The 26,037-nt window shown below is 43.6% G+C and overlaps 1 protein-coding gene across 1 annotated transcript in view; it reads left to right on the forward strand.

The window, feature by feature from the left end:
* The first annotated feature begins 3,105 nt into the window (after positions 1-3,105).
* The window catches only part of ANTXRL (ANTXR like), a 54,777-nt gene continuing 31,845 nt past the window's right edge, over positions 3,106-26,037 (forward strand). The window contains exons 1-9 of the mRNA XM_009897770.2: positions 3,106-3,381; positions 14,911-14,982; positions 15,110-15,181; positions 17,388-17,469; positions 17,573-17,606; positions 20,318-20,397; positions 20,514-20,582; positions 20,777-20,857; positions 20,960-21,020. Coding sequence (XP_009896072.1) covers positions 3,221-3,381; positions 14,911-14,982; positions 15,110-15,181; positions 17,388-17,469; positions 17,573-17,606; positions 20,318-20,397; positions 20,514-20,582; positions 20,777-20,857; positions 20,960-21,020 — 712 coding nt within the window. The 5' untranslated portion in view covers positions 3,106-3,220. The remainder of the gene's footprint in view (positions 3,382-14,910; positions 14,983-15,109; positions 15,182-17,387; positions 17,470-17,572; positions 17,607-20,317; positions 20,398-20,513; positions 20,583-20,776; positions 20,858-20,959; positions 21,021-26,037) is intronic.

Raw genomic sequence — 26,037 nt, forward strand, 5'->3', positions numbered from 1 at the left:
CTCAGGCAGAACAAACAACGCTACAAAGCATAACGGGGGGTGGGTGGCCGAAGCACCGCTGTGGGAAGATCTGTATCCCACCATCCTCGCAGGGATGGGTTTGCGTGCTGATACCATCTCTCAATATTCTTCTGGGAACACTTTCTAATTTGAGGTGCTGCTGTCAGGAAACGGAGATGAACAGTTCCCACTGCACTTCATATCGCAAGGGTTTATATTTGGGCAGCCTTTACGCAAATGATTGCAGAAGGGGTAGCTAGACATTGTCACCTGCCTTACGGAACTTGAATCACTGTGAAACAGTGCGCTGAGGTAACCCGTGTCCCAGGGTAAGATCCGCATCTTGCGATCAGATCAGCTGCTGCTTGGTTTGATTTTCCTTCGAGCAATACCAAAGCAAAGGAGACCGGGCGTCCAGGTCACCGGCACACCACGGGCTGCGATCGCGGCCCGGATTCCGGCGGCTCCGCCGGTCCAGATCCCCCTGCCTCCTCGCTAGCTTGCCCTGGACACTAACCACACACATACACTTCGGACCTGTCAGGCTTGCCCGGTGTATGTGACAGCTGCTGCTGGGTCTCCCGAGGATCGGAAATCCTGTTTTGTTGAATAGAAGCGGCTGTGGTGCCGGAGGCAGACAGCTCGCAAACCCCTTGCCGGCCTCGACCCTCCTCGAAGGGGCTGGGCGAGTCGGGAGGGGCTAGCAGAGAGCTGGCCCCACACTCCTCAATATTTTTCTTCTGTTCCACACTAACAGTGGCAATCGCTAGCCAGCGCTAATGGCGGGGGTGTCATGGCTTTTCCGTACCTTCAGAACACCTTAAAACATGCCCTACACGCCGGGACTGTGTGTCCTTTGGAGAAGACAGGTCAGGAAGCCTGCTCTATTTGCAAAATAATATGATTTGTTAATGATCAGAGAAGGGCAATGCACGGGATTAGAAAACAGTGGAGTCTCCCTTTAAGTCTGTCCCACTGTTTTACGAAACAATTTTATATTCACGAAAAATCTGACTCTATTAGCATTTAGGTGGTTTTTGTTTGGTTGGTTGTTTAGAAAGGCGGCGAGGGCGCGCCTCCCCTTCGAGCAGCGGGGAGCGAGAGCGGCCGGGATTGTGATGGAGAGTCGCGGCTTCCGGGGACCATGCAGGCTGCAGACGCTAGCGGGCACCGTCGAGGCCGAATCCCGGCGGCAGAGGAGGATGCTGCCCAGCCGCTGCTTGCTCATTTTTTGTGAATGTCACTAGGGAGGATGTGGTTTTCTTGTATTTCTCCATGATCTAAGTAATCGCTGGGGCTCAACTGGCCAGTGCACAAAACCTTTTAAAGTGGTTAGCTCAAGTAGGGCATTAAACTTCGAGCCGTGCATGGTTAAAACTGTGAGAGCAACTAAAAGCTGGTGGCCCCTCTAATCTTTCCAAGTCCCCGACCGCCGCTGTGTCTGAACTAGGTTCAGCATAGCGACAGGGAAAACTAAACCTTGCTTACCCCGCAATACAAAATTTATTTCAGATTTGCAAGTGACAAAACACGCGAAGGGCTGCTAGAAGAGCACCGGGTCCGACGGGGAAGGAGTTCTGCGCGCCGAGTACAGACGCGCCGCCTCCACGCATGTCCTCGTCGGGCGAAGAACGAAAGAGCCCGCCGGCTGCGTGGGGACACTCCGCATACCTCCCCCGGAGCGGGCAGGGCCCAAGCCAGAGCTGCCATGTGCCGCGGGGAACAGCTCATACCCCGCTGTCTTTCCCGCGCCTCGCCGCAGGCCAGCGAGCTGAGCCCTGCCCGGGCGGGCCCTGCGCCCCTCGGATACCAACTCTGTCGGGAGGAGGAGCTGACACTTTTTGTTGTTGTTACGTAGAAGGGGCTCCTGGCCAGTGCGTTATCACTTGGATTCCCTGGTGAAGAGGCGCCCAGCGAAGCGATGTTTGGGGGATTACGGCCCCATGGGGCAGCGTGCCAGCACCCCACAGGGGATGGATTCTCTCGACCTTGACTAGCGTTCAGAAGCCCTCCCCCAAGAAAGAGAAACATCTAGTCCCAACTCTGTCATGCAAAGTGACTCTCCTTCGCATCCCTCCCCGTGGCTCTTTTCCTTAATTAGGGGCTGGGGGAGGGGAAAGAGGCTGGAAGCCACTAATTATTCAAACTTTGGAGACAGCATCCAGACGAGCTGGGTCAGCTCTTTAGGGCACTGCTTTGTAACCTGTGTATCAGGCGGGGAGTGATTAAGGCACGGTGCAAATTCTCCATTAAGAGATTTCGTTTCATCTTTACTCATTGCCTGCAGGATGTGCGCAGGCTCCAACATAAGTCAACTCAGCTTTTTACTATTTGCTATGGCAAGAGGGGGTCGTTAAAACCTGCCCTTAACGCCGCCCCCAGTCAATAACATTTTTAATTACACTCATCTCCTGTAACTAAATTTTTCATTAAGTGCCCTCTCGCGTCGTCCTCCCATGCCCGTTTTGTCAAAGGACTTTGCAATTACGCCCATCTTCTACATCAACTTCTTCATGCCTCGGCGGCTTACGCCCCTCAGCCCCAGTCACACCAGAGCCCCCCCGCCCTGCTCCTCGAGTCTGCGGGCGAGAAGCAGCGCAGGACGCGCGGCGATACCCCGGAGAGCAGCCGGGCGCCCCGCAGGCAGTCCGGGAGGGATGGAAGAATGGAAGGAGAGCCAGGGACGCCCGCCTTGTGCCCGCGGTGGGCGGCGAAGAGGCGGCAGGTCCGGGGCGCAGCGGCCCCTATACTCGATCCCCTGCTCGCAGCAGCCTTTCCCACCTCGGTATCCCGGAACAGGAAAGTCCCAGTTCAGCTTTCCCCCATAAGATCCTGTCTCCCTCCCCCTGCTCCCCTCCCTCTGTCCCTTCCTGCCTCTGGCCCTTACGAGAGGAGCCGCTTCTCTCTGTGCGGGACGGGGCTGAGGCGCTTGGGGCAGCCGCCGAGGCGGCGGGGCATGGGGACTGGACTCTGGGGACCATCCGCCTGGGCTCAGCCCCCTGCCCTGAGTCAGCAGTCCGGTGCCCGGCGGGCAGGGCTGCCTTGAGCCCGCAGAGTTGAGCCGAGATCCTGAAGTTGTTTTGTGTGTTTTTTTTTTTTTTTAAATTTATTTTATTATATTATTTATTTTTCTCATCTGCCCTCGGTACTTCCAGAGAGCCCGGAAGGTCTGTAGTAAGAGAAAGAAACGGGGAGGAGGAAGAATTAAGGAAAGGAAAAGATGGCGAGTTGCAGGAGCAGCGTGGAGAAAGCAGCATTTTTGTGCTGCTTCTTGCTGGCAATGGGGAGCCTAACCTTCTGTGCCCGGCCGGAGGAGGAGGAAGAGCAAGAAGAGCAGCGCTCTTGTCACGGTGCCTTTGATCTCTACTTCGTCCTGGATAAGTAAGTGACAGTCGCATTTAAAAACGTTTATTCACCCTTCAGTGCCTCCTCGCAGCAGCAGGGACGTTGTCTCCCCCGCCTCCCCGGGTGCCTTCCCCCACCTCCCTTGGTGCTGAATAAGATTTGTGGGGCAAGGTCCTTAGTTTTGCTTCTCAAAACTTGAACGTTTCCCAAGTGGAGCACTTCGAAGAGCACTGTGCTGGTTAGTGCATATGGTTAGTTGCATATGCAAACCCGGAAAACCAGGTCGCCTTCAGGTTGTAGCATGGGGTTTGTGGGGTGTGAGTGTTGAGTTTGAAAGGATATGGTCGATGCCCCCAGAACGCAGGGTGTCAAGACTTTGCCTAAGCACAGAGATGTCACCTGTGGACTGTGCAGACCTAGCTAAAGTTGAGACTAGACTGTTTGTATCCTAAGTGGTTGCTTTTTTAGAGACATACTGTGAGGTTTTGTAAAACTTGTTTCTGCTCAAGTTTTTTGGAATTGTCTAAACCTGTGTTTGAGTACATGTATAAAAATAGGTTGGCAAATACCTAAACCAGGCTCACATTTGTTAAAGTATGGCCGGAGGGTATAGTTAAGCTCACATTTGTAGGCATGTTATAGCAAGCACTGTGAGTGCTAAGCTGGTACGCCCACAGGTGTTTTTTAGAAGGCACAAATAGCTGTTTCTCCTCGTGCACTGCTCCATCTTGATGCCAAAAGTTAAAATCAAGGATTGTTAGTCTCCCACATATACTTAATGTGACGACTGTGTTATCTGATACATCCATAGTGGCATGGTGTTATGAAAGACCGAAGCCTCTGCTTGGTGATTCTTACCCACCAGCCAGGTATGAAGTCTGTGTTGGGCTGTTTCCTGATTGGGAGAACTGTTCTGTATAGCAGGCCTTCTGCACGGACAAAAAGCCACCAACGCTCAGGAGCCAGTATATTCCCATAATCAAGAAGAAATAAATAAAACTATCATTAAGTAGTGATTCTATTTTTAGAGCAAAGTGATCTGAAGACCAAAGGCATTCAGCCTTTCCAAAAGGCGCTAACACACCATGTGGTCATTGTTTTGTTTTCTTGTACTACAAACTTGTTCCTGAAGTAACCTTTGTGTCTAGAAGGAGCTCTACAGGGGGTTAGTGTTCTAAGATTCATCCTCACTTTCGAGGGACTAGTACTGTTGTTATGGTCACTTGCCGTACCAATTCCTTTTAACAATAAATGATGATTGCAGTATGGGTTCTCTTTGTGACATATCTGTCATCTACAGGGCAGTTTCCTTGTTTACAATGGCATTGTGTACTCCTAGCAATCACCACGCTGCACTCCTGTGCTACCTTTCATCTTTAGATCAGAAAGCACTTTACTGTGGAGATTTCTGTTACCATTCATGTCATATTAGGGAAAATCATGGAAGAGAAGAGAGTGATTTGGTCAGAGTTACTTGATATGTCAACCAATAGCGAGTTGCTTGTGTAAGCAAGATCCTCTTCAGTATTGTAGACATGAAATCATACATTTTCTTTTATGAGGCTACGGGTCTTGTATCTTGGCTTAGGCGTTACCCAGTTCATACAGTGGTCCTTTGGAGACTGGACCTGATTATTGTTGAAGTAAAAGTCATGCATGTCAGTTCCAGTGGGAAAATTCTTTTTAGCTTCAGTTGCGAACTGATTGTTTGTAACCTTTGAGAGGTATATTAGTAAGTTCCTCTTTGGTTAAAAGCTGTAGTAAAAGTTACTTGGACCCTTACCCTTATGTAGTTTTAGAAGCCATCCCTTCCCTGACCATGTCTGTGGTGGCATGGTGGCAAAGCTGCTTTTGGCCTCGATGATACTGCATTACAGTCCATATGGGTAATATTAGAGTGCAAGACCTTTGGAGCCATGGGTCCCATGCTGGCTGAGGGTGTACTTACTCCCAGTTGTATTCTATAACTTCTGGTGCAGAACAAGTAGCTTTGTGGAGGCAGGAAGAATTGACTGTGGATAGACTCTGGGGCAGATAGATCTTGGGGCAGTTAGTGAGGAAGGAGCTAGATAATCCATTAATGTTGAGAAGGTCAGGGAATTCCTTGTAAGGAGAAGGCAGGAAGCCAGTCAGAAGTAACTGGCCAGTAACTGGCCAAATCTGAAAATGCAGTAGTCACTTTTTTGGAACTGGTCCCATGCTGATACATATCTGGGAAGGACTTTGGCTCTAATTTCTAGTGGGAGAATCCCCAGAAAAACCCAGCCCTACACACCACAGAGTATTCCCACATGGCCTGGGGATTGCCTCCCTTCATTAGTGTATTGCCAGACTGGAGCTAGATGCATTCAGTCTTAATTAGCTGTCTAACAATAGGACTGAAGCATTGGCTGTGTGAAAACTCTGGGCTTTAATCCTGTGACCCTGTAGTGCACTCTTTAGCTGAATGACAGACCTTGTGTCTGAAGTCAGCCTGAGTGAACCAAAATGACTTTAAATTTGCTTTTCTTTGTTCCCCCATAGAAAGATGTACTCTCATATCAGTAGGAGGCAAATTGAAAGATAACAAACCTTTCTCCTCATGCATGTAAATGCTATGTGTTACTGCAATGACTTTATTGGGGCATGATTTTTCCTTTTCATTCTGCCAGCCAAAGTCTGTGGGAATTTAGTCCTGCAGGCAGTAACCATCAGATGGAAAAGATCATCTGCTGGTGAAGTTATTGGTATAATGTATATGCTGCCAATTAGAAAAAAAAAAAAAATCAAACCTCTCTGATTTTGTAGTTTTTCTCTGCCTGGAGTTGATTGCAGCCCTCTATGTTAACTCCATGGGATAGGCAAGGTCAGAGCAGTGGAACTAAGCCTTAGACACCCAAGAAGTTGGTGTGGTGAAAGGGAAAAGCAGCATTTGGAGAGAGAATTGCCACCATCTTCCTTAGGATTGTCTGACCCTGCCAGAGCCACATTAGGACTGCCTTGTCTATGGGGATGCTTAAATGAGCAAATCTCTTGAAGCTAGGAAAACTGGACATTTGCTGGCTGCAGAGGCAACCGCCTAGAGTCTGCAATCATGCTGCCTCTGTCATACATTATGAATTACGCAGGCTTGAGTTTGTTGGGAGATGTAGTGGAAGACTTTAAAACATCGTACTGAAGCAACAGAATTTTTTGTTTATAGCTAAGTCTTTCTGTCTGCATGAGGTATGGCAGTATACAGTGCGGTTGGCATATCTTTCTTATGGCAGGTGGTAAGATCAAGTCACATGTGATATCAAAGATCTCATGTTCACTTTCAAATGAGCATAGCTCTTCAGCCCAACATAATGGAAGCTGAGAAGCTGAGTAGTTCTCACTTCAGTTGCTTCATTTGCTTTGGTTGTCGAGGTGCATGAAGACCTTGTTTCAGTTACATCCCAATATTGAGGACAAGTCCTCTTAGGGATTTGATTGCTTGACTATCAAGTCTTAAAATCATAGAATTATTTTGGTTGGAAAAGACCTTAAGAACATTAAGTCCAGCCACGAATCCGTGTCTTGCAGTGATATCCTTGTGCTTGAGTGTGTAAGTAACTAACTTTCATCCCTGTCTTACTGTTAACATCCAGCTGCTGTTTGTAATCATATTGAAACGCACTTGCAAAGCAGAAAGGGTGACTGACCTCTAGTGTTTTCTAATTATAACAATGCCTGGTAGCATCGTTATGATTGTTTATTAGTGCAACAAATAGAAACCCTTTCAAAGTAAGGACTTACATCTGCCATAAATATCTGCTGCTGGCGATGCTTGACATGACAGAGCTGAACTGCAGAGCTCTCTGCAGTTTGTTTACCAAATACAAAGACATTTCTTTGATTATTTTTTTTTAGACTGTAGGACAGGATCAGAAATGGGGGAAGGAAGAATGTGAGATAGTAAAAAATATTTTTTCATTTTTCTTGCTGGGATGTTAGTTAAGAACGTTTGAATTTTGAGGAAAAAGCCACATAGCCTTGGGAAAATGTCATCTCTTTCTAAGGCAGAGATCATGGAAGCACAAGTGTCTTGAGTGAGGCCCTGGCTGATTTTCTTTTAGAACAGTGATTTTTTTATTTTTTTTTATTTTTTTGAGGAAGCAGACTAACTACCTTTTCTCCATTCCTCATCTTCCCCCAAACTTCTGGATAGACGGTCTTCATGGTGCTCCCATCTCTTGGGCCCATAATAATATCAGTTTTGGTTTGTCTGCTGTGTTCCTAAGAGCATCTCTGTCAGCAGCAACTTTGGTAAAGACATCAGTACAATGTGGCCATCCTCTTACTTGTAATCTATTTTCCAGCTGCCTTTCTCTAAACTTGGTAAGCTTTGCTCCAGAGGTGAATGTCACTGGTAGGTAGTTGATGGGGAAGAGCACAACCTGTGATTAGATGGGAGGTTAGCTCCTCAGTCCCATCTCTTTCCTGACTTTGGGTTTTGGATCTTTGTCCTCCTCCACAACTTCATCTTGAAAAGCCAATATTGTGGAAGAGTGAGGCATCTCAAGGGAAACAAGTTCATACATTTTAATTCACTTCAAGCAAGCAAAAAATCCCTCAGAACAGAAACCATTTCAGGAGCTGGTGTTGTGGGCCACCTTTTCTCATTTTAAGGCAGCTGTAATGAATTACTGATCTCCACATACCTTGTCTTTTCACAATATGCCTTATTTAATGCAATGTATGAGAGTTTGGTAAATGTATTTTGTGCTTTTTATATACCCCCCCGCCCCAATGATTTCCTTGCCAACGATCTGAATGAATTTAACATTCATGAATTACAAATACTAGGGACTATTGTTTGCCTTAGGCTCTCACTGTGGCCCTCTGTCTCCTTGTGCACACATAGTCCCAGGACAGAGCTGGACCTGTGGGAGCTTCTGTAGCTTCTCTCTCTGCACTCTCTTGGTCCAGTGCCATGCTGTGTACAGGTTTTGTGAATGTGTGAGGAAGGTAAGAATGTGGCTAACAGCACTGTTGATTGGAAATCAGAATGCTGGCAAGGATAGGTGCCTGAACATGTGTTCTGCCACTTAAGTCAATTGCATTTGAGAATCTTGTATTGACTACCTTAAACCACCACTGGACACCCTATTCTGTAAGCAAGAATACCTACTTGCTGCAGCTAGACTTCAGTTCATTTTAAGATGTAGGACCTGATGCAGGTCAGCTGTATTGATTGAGAGGAGTAGCTGTCTGAAAAGTATCAGCTTTATTCCTTAGAGGGCGTTGATTACTATTTGAGTGTATTTAAAAATGATTGTCTGTCTTCCTGTTTTGTGGTCTTCCCTCTGCCCCCCCTTTATAGTGTAACCACATCATCTCGGTGACACTTCTCCTACTCTCCAGCTGCCCTTAAGCAACCTTTATTGTTTTCAAAACATAATCTGTTGGTATTTTGCCTTTGCATCTTTCTTTGTTGTGGTTATATTTCAGCCAGTGCTGTGATTTTCTTACAACCAGGTATAATTGCTTGGAATGTTCCAAAGCAAATTTTAATTTGGCTTGGGGCATACCTTTGTTATTGGAACCAGGTTTTATTTGTTTGTATTTTGCCTGATATTATTCTTCCAGATTTGCCTTTTGGCAGGAAAAAGAATACTCAGGAAAACCAATTCTTTTCCCTTTTGTCTGAAGAACAAAAATTATTTATAAAACACAAGCAAAGCTAATGGGGAGTGTTTATTTGACATAAAATGTGTACAGTTAACAGGAAGAAAAAGCCATGGCAGCTTGTCATTTGCAGTCTGTTTATGCATGTAACTAAATGTGATTTATTTGGGGCTTGAGCCAAGGAAGTAAACTGTAAGATTGCCACTGACCTAGGATTTTTGTGTGCACTCAGTGATTGAGAATTTCATTACTTTTGTTTGAGCTTGCCAGCCAAACACTGGTGTGAATTGTGAGGTGTAGTAGGACTGAACCTTTTAATCTCAAATGCAGAGAAGACAAATTAACTCCTGAGAGTTACTCATAGCTTAGAGGTATATCTTCCTGTTCCTCACTAAGATTTGTACCTTCTTAAGAGTGGTGCAGTGTCACTGGGATTGAGCACCCTGCTTTGCTCCTTATGTTGTGTTGAAGACAACTGGGATGCTGAGGGCAGATCTTCCAGCCCTGATTCTGCTCAGTGCAGCTCTGGAGCTTTAAAGGGGGATCTGAAGTGGTTGGGTGCAGTTTGAGCATGGCTTCTGGATTTTATTTTGTGCTCTTTTGTTGGCTGGGGATGTAGCAAGAGCTGTAGTACCAGGCAGACAACTTGTGGGTTAGATGGAGTAAAGAATAATGCCTTGAGTCGTGACTTCCAGAAGGCTGTAAAGTTGCTGCAGACTCTGTCAGGAGTTTTATAGGATAAAAACTATCTGTAATGGTTTTGGTCATGAAACTTTTTGGATTCAAATATGCTAAGGGTGCTGGCCTAGGACTAAAATTCATTTTCCAGTCACTTCTCTGCTTCACCTCTCCATCCCAGCCCTTGTCTTGTTCATTAATGTTAGAAGTAGTCTGAAGCAAGGACTTGTCTCAGAGTGGCTGTCTCTGCAGTGTTTCTAATTGCCTCTGGAGCACATAATATAAACTAGGCCTTCCTTGCCTGGATGAATCACCCCAGTCAAGGCCCCTTCCATGCTTTGTAAGAAGCATTGTTTGGGAGGGGAGGATTCATGTCACTTCAAATGCTCTGCTGGCTTAGAAGGGAGCAGAGGGTTGGATGAACATGCTTGTGTCTGAAACCACAACAAACTAGATGCCCCAGGGTTTAGTTTTTTTGCAGAGCTGTTAGTAGCCATGTGCAAGAATTCTGTTGTCTACCATGTGGTTGTGGCCACAAAGAGCTCTCCATATAGCAATATCAAAATGTCACATTTCTGAGCAATAGGCCTATAAAGGGACTCTGTTAGCTCAAGGGGATAGAGACTTATAGGGACCTGCAAACTCAATGGGTGTCTTACACCCCTGACACCATAGTCAAGCTGAACCCATCATCAGTAATACAGGGTCTGTTTCTTGCTCCAGGATCTGCCTGCTGCTGCCTTCATGTATCTGTAACAGCCAAATGTGCATGGTGGCAGGGAATAAAACAAAGGGCAGCTCTGTATCTTCAAAAGCTTTCACTGTCTCACTTTTCAGCAGGGAAGAGAGGCTTTGGGTCCTGCTGCTTTCTCTCAGAGAGTGTAATAATGTAGGTATTTACTGTTAGGGTAGTGCTGGGGTTTAAACTTTCACTGATAAGCTTCAGGTCTGATGTTTATTGCGCTAGGTTGATCTGTAATAGGCTCCTGACAACGAGTTTAGCTATAACCGAATCACACGTGCCCTAGGACAAACACCTTACAACTAACGCTCCAGATTTTTGCCTGCTGAAATAACTGGGCACCTGGGTTGTGCTGCTGGGCTTCTCTGTGCTCCAGCTTCCACTGCCTCTGTGAGCCTGTTGGAAAAGAAGAGGAGGCTTCCAGCACAACTTGCCAAGTGTCATTGTCACAAACAGCAGTGAAATATCTCAGGCTGGGGTAGGCATGACTCTAACATGCTCACTGCTTTTATACTGACATAAAGCTCTGCTAAGCTAGAAGGAGGCACTCCAAAGCAAGCAGGAGCAGAGTCAAGCCTTGCAATAACATCACTTCCTTCCACCCCCAGAAATACTCAGTGACCTCCTCTTTCCCCCCTCCCATCAAGTGGTAGCAATGTGAAATTCAGGAAAACAGCAGCAGCAGGAGCTGTAGCAGCAGCTGCTCTTCCAAGCCGAGTCCCAATGAGGCCGGGAGCACATTCTTTCCTATGTTGTGGTTTGCTGACTCTTCTCTTTGTCTAGTATGTAATGGGAACAGAGCTCGTGGAGCAAGAAACACGCTCGCAATAAATGACTCCTGTGGGTTTTTTCACTCTTGGGCCTAATTCTGATCCCAATTGCATGGTATGAGCCTGGGGAAATTATGCCAATTCTCTGGGTTGGCTCCAGGCTCACCCCAGTGGAATCAGCACCAGAAACAGGCCTTGAAATACTCTTTTTTTTCTTGGTGGCACTCTGGCTGTCCACAGCAGCTGTTTATTGCACTGCATTTTGCTTATGTAACCTCCAAGGGCTGAAGCCCCACCAGCCTGCTTTGGCTCTGAAAGGTCTTTGGCTTGTGGGGCTTGGTACTTTGCAGAGAAAGTCAGACTCATTGGGCTTCTTCAGTGGGATGATGCAGGGAGGAGCCCCAAGGCTCGGCTGGTGATGGGCAGCCATTTTGGTTGATGTGAGGAGTTGAACCAGGTGGCTGATGAAAGCAGGAAATCTCTAAGGCATGATCAAACAAGATAAGATCTGGCTGTAACACAGTCTTTCCTTGCAGACAGTCATAGTGCTTGGATCCACAAACCTTGACAGCAAGATACATAGAATTCCATGGCTGTATCACTTCCCCAAGGCCCTCCTAGTTCCTTGGGAGGGTGGATGAGTGTGTGTCACATGCCCAATACCTTTTCTGATGTTTTACATACTTAATTTATTTTTTTCCTCATTGTTCAGAAGTCTTCATGGTTCCTCTGAAGCCCTAGAGGAATATATAATTTGGTGGACAAACAATCCAGGCACAGAATTTGTAGTTATTTACTGATGGCACTTTGGGACAACATGTGAACTCTGTCTGAGGCTTCTATTAGCACAGGCTTCTGTGGCAACAGACTGAACTATCAGGACTCCAGAAGCCTCCAAAACCTATATATGAGACAGCAAAACATATATATGTGTGTGTGTGTGTGCGTGCGTATGTATATGTGAAATAGCAAATAAAAATACTTTGCAAACAGGGATATTTAGAAGCAAATTTGGGTGGGACAGAAGGAAATCAGGTTCTTTTGGAAGCCAGGCCATCCTCACAGGTGTTCATAAGGGGTTTGATGTGACTGACAGTGTAGGCTTTATGGCATCATTGGCATTTGCAGTGGGAGATGACACACCTGTGCTTGGAGGAGTATGGTGGATTAAGTGATTAGGTGCTGACCACTTCATTAGTACTCTATATGTGGGGTTTTGAAACAGTAGTGTTTTCTTGCTAGTATTTCTGTCTGGCTTTAATACTTTCCAGTTATGGTACTTAGTTCACTTTTGACACTTAACAGCTGATAAGGAACATGTAGGTGCAGAATTCCTCCTGAGTGAGAAGGAGACCTACTGCCATGTTGTAGCTCAGTAGAACCAGGCACTCTGACAGTATGGTACACTTCCTATGAGGACTAGCTCAAGACCAAGACCTCCCTAGCTTTTCAGACGTGGGCATTCACTGGTTGTACCTCTTCCAAGAGTGAGTCTTTCATTGTAGTCAAGAGTACATGGAATTGCACAGTATTAAGTTTATCTGTGCAAGTTCACTTTTGAAATCTTCGTGTTTTTCCACCATTAGTGGTTTATAATTCTCTTAAATTTCAGCATCTAGGTTGTTTTACTGAGCTGTGCCTAAAATATAGACTGAAAAAAAACCCCAAAAAAACAGGGAGGGGGAAAGATGTAGTCCTGAGAAGGTACTGGAAATGATGATTTGTTGCTGTTACAACAAAAATTCATTGTTATTTTTCTTTGTTGTGTTTTTGTTTGTTTGTATTTTGTTTTGTTTTGTTTTAATTGCATGAGTGCCTTTTCAGCTGACAGCAGAAATTTAATGCATCATCCAAAATAGGTCGGTCTTTTCTAAGTAAGAAGCTGTGGCTCTTCTGTGTAGGGAAGTGACTCCATAGAAAATTTGGTTTTGCTGGGTTTGCAAGTTCAGAATGAAACTGAAAGTGTCAAATCCAGGGAAGAAAGAATTAAAAACGAGTAAATAAAAAAAAATCATGAGCTGTAAATGCATCACCCATAGACTCAAGAAACATCTCTTTGAGATCATGAGAAGTTTAGCCTGAGACTTTGAGAAAATCCTGAGGAATTATGCATGTTGAACCACTTCAGATCACTTTTGGAACTTTGAAGAACGTGCATCACGTCAGCATGGATTATTTTTTTAACTACAAGAAAAGGGCTCATTTGCTAATACTGCCAGCACCTTTTGTTGCTACTGTTCACAAGTGTATAAACATGTTGTTGCATAGTGTGTGTAAATTGGAGACTGCAAGGAGCTTTGTTCTGAGCAGTCCTGGTGCTTTGCTGCCTTCCCTCAGTGCCTGCCAGTTTTTTCATTCTTTGATAACCAGTTTGTTATGTGAATGAATCACCAGACCTGTTGAAGAGCAGCATGAAAGCAGAGGGTGACACAAGAAAGCTTATTCTATCTTACATATTTCAGGGGTCTCCTTTCAGTCTTTGTTCCTTTATTATTTTTACTCTTCTCCTCAACTCCACCAGTAATGTTACAGGTCAGGCAGTGCCATATTGTATTGTACATGTGGCCTTCTGTATGCTAATCTGTACCTGACATAGAGACAGGAACGACTGGCAAAAGATTGCTTGGAAATCCCATGGTAGAACTGTGAATTGTAATACAGGATATTTTTTTCATGTTTTTAATACATTTTCACAGAAAAAAAAAAATGTCTAAGAGCAGTTAGAAGAAACCTACTGCTTTATGGTAGTTAAATTTCAGAAGTTTTAGTTGTGTGTCTAAGCCCCTGTGATCCTTCTATTCTTTTATTCTTCTTTCTGCCTAAGACACCTGATACATGAGTCTGCCTAGCAAGGAAAGCAAACAAGCTATTCTTACATAAACACCACAGCCCTAGAGAGGGCTTTTAAAGCCATTGATTTCTCATTTTTGTAGCTTTTTTAATGGCTTGAAAGTGTGTGGCATAGGTCCACATGGTAGAAATCACTTAGCATACACTGTAGAACTGCTGCATGTAGGGCTCTGTGTGAGGTCTGAGTCCCATCAGACTGTGGGGATCCTTGAGAATGTAAGACTAAGCAGAAGAAAGCTGGGGAGTGCCAGTAATGCAGTTTTATGTATTGGTAACAGCAGCATGAATGTGTAAGTTTGTGCATTTAACTCTGTTGCCCAAGTTTTCACAGAACTCTGTAAGGGGGCCAGAGATTGACTGTCCAGAATGCTAGCCCAGGGAATTAGCTATGAGTACTGCCTTTCCCCTCTGAATTACTTCAAAAGCTTTCTTTTTTGGAATAAACAGTAATTCATGCAAATATTCTCCCACACATTCTCAGAGAATAGATCAGTCAAGACTTTCAGTGTGGTTACAAGGGCAGAGCTGTGCTCTGGGAAAGTAAATAATCTGCTAGCAGTTGATTTATTGGAGTAAAATAAAATTAATTAAACTAGCATATTATATGTGTATTTTATGTTATAAAAGAAACTAGAGATAGGAAAGTTACTGAACTTGTTTCAAAGTTGTATAGTAAACCATTTCAGACCTGGCAGTGGGTTTTGTTACAATGCTTCCCGTTCCATCTTTAAAACGACTGCTGTAGAAGCCTCAGCAGTTAGCTGCCTTCTTTCCCTATACTTCTGTGTAATTTTTGTCACTAATCACCTTTAAAATAGCCCAGGCTTACAATTCTGAGTGGAACAAGGAATTTCCCTGTGAAATAAGAGAAATGTGATCAATTATGTTTGTACACAGGTCTGGAAGTGTCAGGAATCATTGGACTGAGATTTACTCTTTTGTGGAAAGCCTAGCTGAGAAGTTCATAAGGTAAAGTCTTAATATTCTAATTTGCTATATATGTAATTTCCATTTTCATTTACTGCCTCTTAGCAAGTTAAAATCTGATGAATGTGATCTGTGTGTGACGTAGATCTGACTTGTTCTTTGGTTTCAGTCCAATGTTGCGGATGTCTTTCATTGTTTTTTCTTCACGAGGAACTACAGTCATGAAACTAACAGAAAACAGGTAAGTACTCCCCATAGCTTTCATGCAGAAATACCCCTCCCATCCCTCCTCTCAAACAATGAGTGGCACCAACTCAAGTGCCAAATTAAATCCTCCCAGTTGGGAGCAGTGGAAAGAGGGTTTACAAGGCCTTTGAGTCTCCCATTACCACTGTTCTCAGCCATATAAGAGAAACGCAGAACTGGGCTGTCTGGTCTTTAATCATAGACAGTATTTTGGGGAGAAACTGCCTTTCCAGTCAAGGATTCATGTACATTCTCACTATTCTCAAATATCCAGATAAGGGTGGTATTTGTGTAAGAAATGTCAGAGCTTGAGCTGATGAACAAAAAACTGTATGAAAGGCCCAAAGTGACCCAAAGCCTCGAGCTTTATGCCAGCAGCTGGTCATACCCTGTACTGGAGCACTGTGTCCCCAGGCAATTGCATTCCTCTCCTGAGAAGCCTTAAGAAAACACCCATGCCAAAGGTAGCTTGCAAACCCAAGCGACAGGCTTCCTGAGAGAGTCTGAGGCTGGAGCAAAGTTCTTGTTGTCACCTTCATAACCAAATTCTCCTTTTTCCAGAAACAAACCATAAAACAAAACAACCCCCTTCCAAAAAACCAACAAGCAAGCAAAAAAACCGCCCCAAAAACACAAACCAAAAAAACAAACCCAAAACAACCCCACAAAACCCAAAACCAAACCACAAAACAAATAAAACCCCAAAAAGAACCCCAAAGCCAACAATGAAAAAACCCAAATGCACCAAAAAAACCCACAACCCCCTTCCTCTGCCCCCTAAATGACCAAACCCCACAAAGCACCAAGCAAAAATTCCAAATAATTCAAATAATTCTGGATTTAATGTCTTATCCATTGAAATCTCTGTCATGTAGGTGTTTCTAAGTATTTTCTTTCATCTTAAAGCCCTTGGTTTTGTTACTGCTTCTGTCTGAGAGGGTCTCAATAATGCAATGTAAAGTGAGCTCTGGAGTAGTCTTGAAAGAACCACTCCTTTTATTTCCTATTCCAGAGCCTCATCCAAAGCCAGAAACCCCACAGGCATCTTGCCAGAAACCCCACAGGAGATGTGACTCCGGTCTCCAACTTATATTTTGGTGAAGGAGCTCAAACTTGCTTCTTCCTGGGGTAGGGAGAAGTAAGGTGCCAAGTGGAAAGCTGACAGGAGCCCTGTGGCAGCGTGTTGACCATTGTATTAGAATGTTCCCTCTCCTAAACTCTTGTTCTTTATACATATCGCCATATGTGGGTTTTGAGCACATTTTATACTTTGAAAGGTTAAAGTATGCATTTTCCCCTAAGAATTTTCCCAGTTATAGCTCCTGATTTTACCTTCAGCTAACACAGATTACTGTTTCCTCTGTAACTGAGGTTGTGCCATCTAAAATGCCCTGTTGCAAAACAGAGTTTAGACAGGCTCTTGCTGCCTTTTTAAAGAAAAAGTACTCCATAGCATCTGGGGCTGATGTTTGGACTGCCTACATCTTGCCTGTTGAATATTTGTACCTTATTTGTGTTCCATTAATAATCTAATGAAAACTTTTACAAGGATCAGGGGCTTTTAGTGATCAGTGATCAATTAAATTACTAATTTCTCTGAGAAATCCTCTTGGTTAACAGGGTTTGTGGAGTAAGAAGCTATGCAACAGGGGTATCAAATTCCCTTTATTACTGGGGAGCAATCTGCCATAGGAAGGTTCCTTCATCAATACCTTGTCTAGGATAGGAAATTCCCATCATTCTCTGTCTTTATGATGGAAAAGTCCTAATCCCAACCATCCTGATTGATTGACTACAGTGTTTTTATTTGTTTAATTTTCATGACAGAGCCATAAGCTTCTAACTTCTCTTTCCATCTGCAGTTTGTCAGGTTTTAGTATCTGGCATTTGCTTTAATTCAATCTTATCTTGACTGACAGTATACCAGAATGAGGGAGCAGTAACAGAATTACACCCTTAAAATGTGTTAACCCTAACATTGTATCTTATGTCTGGTTTTGTGCTTCTGTGGGTGTTTGAAAAATTGGAAGTTTTGAAAAAATCTTGGTTTTGCCAGTATTTTAGCTGATGTGTATGCAGTCTGTGCAGTGTACTGACAGAGTGCATAGACTAGCTGTGGTACAGAAATATCTCAACAACAGAAAAAAGAACTAATAAAAATTGCTTGTATATTTATCTTTTTGGGTTTTTTTTATCCAAAGGGAAGCCATAAGACGAGGGCTCAACATTCTTCAGAATGAAGTGCCTGGAGGAGACACGTTCATGCATGAAGGATTTAAAAGGGTACACATCACAGTACCTCCTTTCTTTGATAAATGCATATAAACTTTGCTTTGCTTGCTGCCAGTGTACTTAAGAGCTAATAATGTTCTACACTCCATTGCAGGCAAATGAGCAGATTTACCATGAAACCTATGGAGGTATGTGTTGTATATCACTCATGTTCTATATCTGCATTGATAGGAGTGATAGATAGTTCTTTATATGACCTGCAGTAAACCCACTGAAAGAAGTGTTGGAGAAGGAGCTGCTGTTACACAATTGCTACATTCCATTTGGACTACAGCTCTTCTTTTAAATGTGTGATTCGTGGTTTATTGCGACCAGAGGAGACCTGTACCAGCACAGATCTGGCCCAGTGCAAAATACAGACCAAAGCATTACAGACAGAACTGCCTGTCCTGTACCTAGGGGACAGGCATACCTGGATCTTCTGCATCCTCCTGTCCTGACACACTCATCCCTGTCTGCCTTGTGTGCCCAAAGTCTTCATTCTCAGTACTGTAGGTATGAATGCGATCAGCTGAGATTTTTGGCATCAGTGTGAATGATTTGGGATCAGATTCAATGTTGCTAAAGTGTAATTTTTCACTAAATTTTGAAAGAGAAATGTATTTGTGTTTATCTGAGCCAAAAGAAGGTTTAATTAATGAAATTGAAAACTTCTTGCCTGGTTTGTACCCTTATGTGAGGTTGTTCTTATTTGTAGGCTGATGGTCTTTTTGAAAGATGGAGAAATATGTTAATGCCTTTTTAATGAATTAGGCTATGAATATAGATTCTTCAGCAACTACACTGTATGGCTTCTCAGGTCCTTCTGCCAGTGAAATCAAGCATTCTGAGGAGTCCCCCTGAAAACTGTTTTACCTCTTGACAACATACAGAATAGTTGATTAGTTCTTAGTTATAACTGATTAGAGTGGAAGGAGGAATGGTTAGATCTGGATTTATAAGCTGTTAGGGAAGGAACAAGTGTTCAAAAGGAAAAAAATAGAATAGAATAGACCAGGTTGGAGGAGACCTTCAAGATCATCGCGTCCAATCCATCAACCAATCCAACCCACCTAAAGAAGTAAACCATGGCACCAAGCACCCTATCAAGTCTCCTCCTGAACACCTCCAATGATGGTGACTCCACCACTTCCCCAGGCAGCCCATTCCAATGGGCAATCACTCTCTGTGTATAGAATTTCTTCCTAACATCCAGCCTAAACCTCCCCTGGTGCAGCCTGAGACTGTGTCCTCTTGTTCTGCTGCTGGCTGCCTGGGAGAAGAGACCAATGTCTGCTTGTCTACAATCTCCCTTCAGGTCGTTGTAGAGAGCAATAAGGTCACCCCTGAGTCTCCTCTTCTCCAGGCTAAGCAACCCTAGCCCCCTCAGCCTCTCCTCACAGGGCTGTGTTCCAAACCCCTCACCAACTTTGTTGCCCTTCTCTGGACTCATTCCAGCAAGTCAACCTCATTCCTAAACCGAGGGGCCCAAAACTGGACACAGTACTCGAGGTGCAGCCTAACCAGTACAGGGGCAGAATGACCTCCCTGCTCCTGCTGGCCACACTGTTCCTGATGCAGGTCAGGATGCCATTGGCCCTCTTGGCTGCCTGGGCACACTGCAGGCTCATGTTCAGCCTACCATCGACCAGCACCCCCAGGTCCCTCTCTGCCTGGCTGCTCTCCAGCCACTCTGACCCCAGCCTGTAGCACTGCACATGGGGTTGCTCCACTTTTTCAGCCTTTTTCAAGCATGTCAGGCAGAAAACAAAATCCAAAACAAACAAATAAAACCACAACAGAGGAATATAAGAATCCAAGCTATTTCCCCCCCCCCAGATTGCAGGTCATTCTTTTAAAATTCATGTCTGTGTCTGACATGACATGGGAAGGACTACCTGGCATAAGAAATTTGTCAGAGTTAACCAGCCTTTAATTTCAGACAGTATGGGGAAAGACACTTGAATTTGTAACAGATTATTTTGAAAAAAATAACAAATTCTTTCCTGAAAGTAAAAAGTTTTTGTATTAGCTAATTTGCTTAAAAGCTGTTGAAGCAGAATGGTTGATTGAACCATAGGTAGTATATTAATTTGATTTAATTTTGTTAGCATGTTTAATTTCTCTAGGTAGTATTGTATTCTATACTGCATTACATATGTAGCTATCCAAAGTCAATTCAACCTTTTCACTGAAGCTTAGGTGGGATCTGAAATGTCTTACCACAATACATTAATTTTCTCCAGCTGACCTGATCTTAAGGTTTTCACATGCTCAAAATTCCTATGAACTCCACTGACAGTTCGTGTTGCTCAAGAAGTGTAGGACTGAACTCACCTATAGAAGCACATTTTATGCCATGTTCGGTGGGGTGGTTCCTTGCAAGTCTGATGGAGGATAAGGGAGGATAGCATGAAAGCTCCTTTTGCATAGGTATCTCCTACCACAATCTCTGGGCAAGGTTTGAGAGAGACATGTTGGTCAAAAAAAGGAGAAGATGCTTCTCCCCTGTTTGCAGATCCCTTTTGCCACTTCTCCACAGGAAGGGTCTAGATGTAATCTCAGTAGGTGCTATATTTTACTTGGAACAGAGAAGCTTGTGTGTGGGTGTGACTAGAGCAGTACTTCCTCTACAGTGATGCTTGTGGTGTGAAGGTCCACAGGTTTTGGCTTAGTGCATGCTGTTATGCACCTGACTTTGACCTGGTGCATCTCCAGTAAAGTCCACACAGATTAGGTGGAGAAGCTGATCTTACAGTTTTGTGTCAGCAAAAAAGAATGCCTCACATCTTCAAAGGTTTTCTTCATTGCTTGAATCTTGCGTCATACTTACACAATCTGTTACCTATTCTCCATGTAGGAGTTCGGACAGCTAGCGTGATTATTGCTCTGACGGACGGAGAGTTGCAAGATGTTCAGTTTTATTATGCAGAGCAAGAAGTAAGTCACCTCTGTGTTTACCCTAACTAGCTTGTGTCAGTCCTGTAGGTATTTACTGCTGGCCCTGCAGATTATATGGCTTTGCACTTGAGGGCTATGCTTTGGTTTTTTTTCAGGCCAACAGAGCCAGAAGCTTGGGAGCTATTGTTTATTGTGTTGGAGTTAAAGATTTCAATGAAACTCAGGTAACTTCGCTTGTTTTCTTGTGTCATTTTTCTGTTATAATAGTGCACAAGTATTGGGTGAAGGCATTTATTTGATTTCTTGAGGCACAAATCATTTCATGTCAGTATGATGTCTTTTAGCAAGTGTGGAAGGGGCCAGTTTTGTGCACTGCAATTTTGTTTTCGTTATGATTTATGATTGTCTGTCTTTGCAGCTGTCAACAATTGCTGACAGCATCGACCATGTTTTTCCAGTTACGGGAGGCTTTTATGCCCTGAGAGGAACCATTGATTCTGTAAGTTTGGTGTTCTGAAACTCAGAAAAGGGCACCCTTTCCCATATTAATAAAGCATAGATGGAAATGATTGCCAAAATACCCATTATCTGACTCTTTTAGATTCTCAAGAAATCTTGCATTGAGATCCTAGCAGCTGAACCATCGAGTGTCTGTGCAGGAGGTAAGTTTCCACAAGAACAGTGTGATAAGGCAAATGAACGACAATGATGAAATGTCAGTAACTGCCTAATGTGGTATTGGAGCTGAAGCTTGTGGATGTGTTAGAGCAACCCCTCAGGCTACAGCTAAAGCTCTATGTGTCCCTTCTTACTTGAGGAAAAAAAATGTGCTGATAAATATGTAGCTGCTGCAGCTGAGTGCCAGCTTGGAGAGTTCACAGAGATAGCACTTAGGGAACTGGGGGTACTGCTTTTTAAAGTACCTGAGAGAAGGAGACAGAAGCACTGTAAAGTCAGACTGCCAGAGGTACTTCAGAGTCTAGAGGTGATACCTCAGAAATTTCTGGTAAAACTGCATTCCTGAGATCTGCCAGGACTCGTGAGCAGTTAGAAGATTTTGCAAAACACTCACAGAAATTTCAGGTTTCTTGGACCAGATATAATTAACTGCATAAGGCCAAGATACTTGATTTTCTGAAAGACTGATGTTTTACTTATTCATAATGAAAGAACTATTAGCATATATGGTACATGTGATGACTCTCCAGAGTAGCTGTTGATGATAATTTCATACCTTTCATGTCTAGTACATTTAACTTGGATTTGTTCTAGCTTATGTTAGCAGTTCACTTGCTGAGTATTTTGTCTGCTTAAGAGGCTATTGCAGCAGAGTAAGTGTGACACCATAAGTTTGCTGGAAGGTAGAGTTTACAGAATGATTATTTAGGTCTGATGTTTACTGTCTTATGCTTATTTCCTTGTTCATTGTAAAATGAACACATAAAAATAAAATAGCAATGATGCATGAAAACTGACCTTGAAAACAGATAAAAATAGGAAACTCAAGAAAAATCTAATAAATATCACAGAGAAGAGAAATTGTTCACTCTTCATGTCCACATGTCGATCACAGTTTCTGTGTATCGCTGCCAAGTGAGCAAAATACCAGCACTTGTTTTGCTTAAATTCTGAGGTTTGTTCTGTCCTGTTAACGAAGCCATCCAGCAAAGTCTGGAACATGAAAGTGTGGTGCTGAATCACCAGGGCATGAAGACTTGGATCTCATGTACTTGAACCTTTGGTTATAGCAGCAGGGAGCTTGAAAATAGGAGGAAGCCAAAACTGTGGCTGTGAATGGTATGTACTGTCAGTGTGGATTAAATGGGTTTTAGCACCAAGAATGAGGCCTGTCACAGCTTTTATAATGAGTCTAGGCCTGCAAGTCGTAGCTGAAATGAACTCCTGCAAGAAGTTTCTTACCATCAGGCTACAAATATGTACATTTGTACTTGGCTTTATTATCCCACTTCAGCATCACCAGGGGTTCTTTTTTATAACCGTGTGCTCTACTGTCTCCTGAAAGGAACTTTCTTCATGTTAGTGTGAATGCAGATCCTGAATCCAGATCACGAGACAGTCATATATAGTTCTACTCTATATGTAATGTGATTTATTTTTTTTAAAATGTACTTTATCTGGACATTAACACAAAAAAAGTAATGAAGCTAATGAAGTCATCTTAGAATCTCAATGCATTTTAAATGTGGGCAGTTAATAGCACAGTTTACTGATAATGTATAGGTAAGACATAGCCACTGACTCCTGTATCAAAATATCTATACAGCTGCATTTAGAGCTGGATGATAATCAGAACATAGCATTTTCAGGAAGTGTAGCATTCCTCCCTCCTTTTTTCCAAGGAAGGAATTTTGAGTTGTATTTATTTAAAAACAAAAACAAAACAAAACAAACCCAAAAACATAATCGAAGTGTGCATTTCAAATTTTTGATCCAAAAATTGCCCACCTGCACCTTGAAAGTGCAGTATATTAACACGTTCTTCAGCAAAGAAGATGGCTGGTTTACAGCCTCAGAAGATGGGTCTGTCCATGCTTTTTATATGAAACTTATCTGAGTGAGGAGGTGATAATCAATTCAGATTTACTTAACATTATTACTAATTTTTAGAATCTGGCATGAGATCATGAGGGCTTTGTCTTGCTCAGTGGAAGCTGGTCATGATCAGGAGCTAGAACAGTCTGGGCCACTCCTGGTAGCTATTCTTGCAACTGTTCTGGTGATTCCTGGTGATCTTGGCTTCATTTGTGACTTGCTAGAGGTTTAGTAAAATACCGATGAAATTATTTCCATGTGGTGACAACTGCAGTTGGAGCTCTGGCTCTCTGTGACGAAGCTATCTGGCAAGTCCATTTACAAATTGATCTCGTCATGTTGTGACAGCTATCTGATGCTTAATGCTTTCTGAGCCTACAAATTCATTGTTCCCGATGTGGAGCAACGTAGTTGGGTCCTTCCTGTTCCCTCTGATTTAGAGTGACCGAGACATGCAGCCTGTAAACAGGCTATCAGTGCAGAATCGGAGGTGCCTCATATCCTGTTTGACAGCATCATTGCTTTGATTACGCTTACGGTACGCAGATGTGATTGAAAGGTTTTGTTGGATGTGGCATCCTACTGGCCACATCAACTACCAGGTGTGGATGCAAGCCGTCAGCTTCTCATCAGAGTCACAGAAGCGAAGCCGACAGCACAGCCACCACACACCAGCTTCAACCTACCATCTCGCTGCCAGCACCGCCCGGTTATTTCAGTGCTGACCTTTTTCCCTTCGCTGTCTTGTCAAAAGCTACAATCTGCCATCTGACAGTAACTAAGGAAGAAAAGGACGCAGCCAGAGCCAGGGCGCAAAATTAAATGGAATTAGCCATTTCAACAGACCATCAGCCAGAGCACACTAATGTTCCCGAGCATCTGCAGGGGCAGGCTTCTTAATGTCGGCAACCAAATCCAGGACCAGCTCTTTACATTTCCATGCCAGCCTGATATTGAAACTGTATTGTCAGCTTGTATTGGTGGACAGGTTACTACCCAGTCAGTTGTTCATGACTGTGCAGTGGCAGTGACAGGGAAAAGAAGGGCAGAAGCAGTAAACTGTCTTGACAAGACTAAACTTGGAGATGTAGATTTTGCCTTTGATGTTTTGTGTTGGAAGTCTCTTGCTGCATCTTTGTAAAGCCACTGAAATAGGTAATAGTGAAGTCTTTGTGACTGCTGCCTTTTAAAAGGGGGGGGAATCTTAGTACAATTTTATTTCAGTAAGCCACATCAGTAATGTATAATTGAGGAAAAAACGTTATTATCTTAGCTGGGTTTTCACATCACAGTGGAGTGGTGTGGCTGTGTGGTCTCAGGCAGGTAGTTCTGGTAGGTGGGCAGAGGCCCAGTTGCCCTCAGGTTTGGCCATGACTCTCAGTTCTGCTGGCAAAAAAGGGATGCTCATCAAGAATAATTCTCAGTGTGTGAAATGGGTTAAATGTTGAATTGCTCAAGGCATGAATCAGACTTAGAGTAACTCCAGATTCTTACTGAAGTAAAAACCAGTTGAATTTGCCCTACAGTCTATTTTTATTTGTTTAAAGTGCCCCTGACTCCCAGTATGAATCAGGAGGTATGACCCTTCTCTTAAAATAGAAGTCAAATTCCAGTGCTAGTTTTGTGCATTTGGCTCTTGATGTGCTCAATGATGTTTCAGAATGAACAATCTTTCTTCAGCTAAGTGCCAAAGCCTGTGTTTCATTTTAATATGCACTCCAGTAGATATTTTCTTTTTCCTCTCCCAAATATCTTCTCAGATGCCCATGTTCCTTGCAGCCTGTGTCAGTTCAGAGCACCGCTTTAAGGGAAATTTACCATGAGGAAAAAAAAGAGTGTGGGTTTCCAGTGCCTGATCATAACTTGTGCATGCCTTTGCCCAGTTTGCCTGGAGTTGCACTAGATTTCAATATAGTGTGGGTATGTTTTTGGCAAGAGCAAGCTGTTTGTATGGAAAAGTTAAAGCACTCCACGTCCTCATGCTGGGTTGCCTTGTAGTAATGTGATAGTGAAGAGCAGGCAGACTAATCTCCATGTGTATATCAGCACCTCTGGGCCTCACGTAGTGTTATCCAATAACAAGTCCTTCCTCCACAGCACACAAATAACACAGCAGTGCCTCGTGAAATATTATCAAAAGCCAGATCTCATATCTCTGAAAATTAGGTACTGCTCCCTTCAATCCTATCAACACTGTTTTCCTCTCATTTTTAGTATGTTGGTCAAAATATAGTTGGTAGAGTGTGGGCTTGTTAATGGTTTTACTTGCTGCAATGCAGCATTCACTTCTGTGCAGTTTATTCTCATTTTTGCATGGTTTGCATGGTTGCATGGTTTAGTTGATTAGGTGGTGTTGGATGGTAGGTTGGACACGATGATCTTGAAGGTCTCTTCCAATCTGGTTTATTCGATTCTATTATTTGTATGTGTACCTTGAAGATTCATTTGTCCTATGTTGTGCTGGTATTCCCTTAGCATTGGACTGGTCTCAAATGTTGCTCAGTAGCTGGTGTAAGTGAGCTCTGTGGAGGATTCAGCTGATGCAGGAGACTGCTGTGTGGAAGTGCCATGTCTGTGCTTTCTCTTACTGCATGCATTTGTCACAGAACAAATTTTTCATGTCCCCCCAGTTGCGGGTATTAAACACAGTATCAAGGTAGCAGCTACAATATACATTTTATGACCTAAAGGGGAGTTTCCCTTGCTGTTTTCCCTCCTGGTGCATGCTGTGCCCAGCTTGGCTAGGCTTCTTGGGCTGGCCCAAGAGGACAGATGCTGTGGTTCTATTTGGCTTCACTTGTGTAAGGTAAAAAGGGAAAGAAAAGCAGTGAGCAGTTGTGATTTGCTGTTATCAAAACTCTGAAACCACCTGTGAAGGTTATGAAGAAATACTTTTGAAAGCTTGCTGTGGAGATTCTGAGAAACCAAACCAATCTTCTTAATTCCTTCTTCCTCAAGTTACATTTCCTGTTTCTAACTGTCCTGGGTACACTGATTCAAAGGGGTTTCACAGCAGATGTGAAATAACCTGATGCTACCATGAGTTGTTGCTGGGTCTTCTCTTCATTTGTACCTTTCTGTTCCCAGCAGATGCTCTGCCAGGTAGCTCACCTTACTGATCTTTCT

The sequence above is a fragment of the Dryobates pubescens genome, chromosome 8 (assembly GCF_014839835.1).
Source record: "Dryobates pubescens isolate bDryPub1 chromosome 8, bDryPub1.pri, whole genome shotgun sequence".
Lineage (NCBI taxonomy): Eukaryota > Metazoa > Chordata > Aves > Piciformes > Picidae > Dryobates > Dryobates pubescens.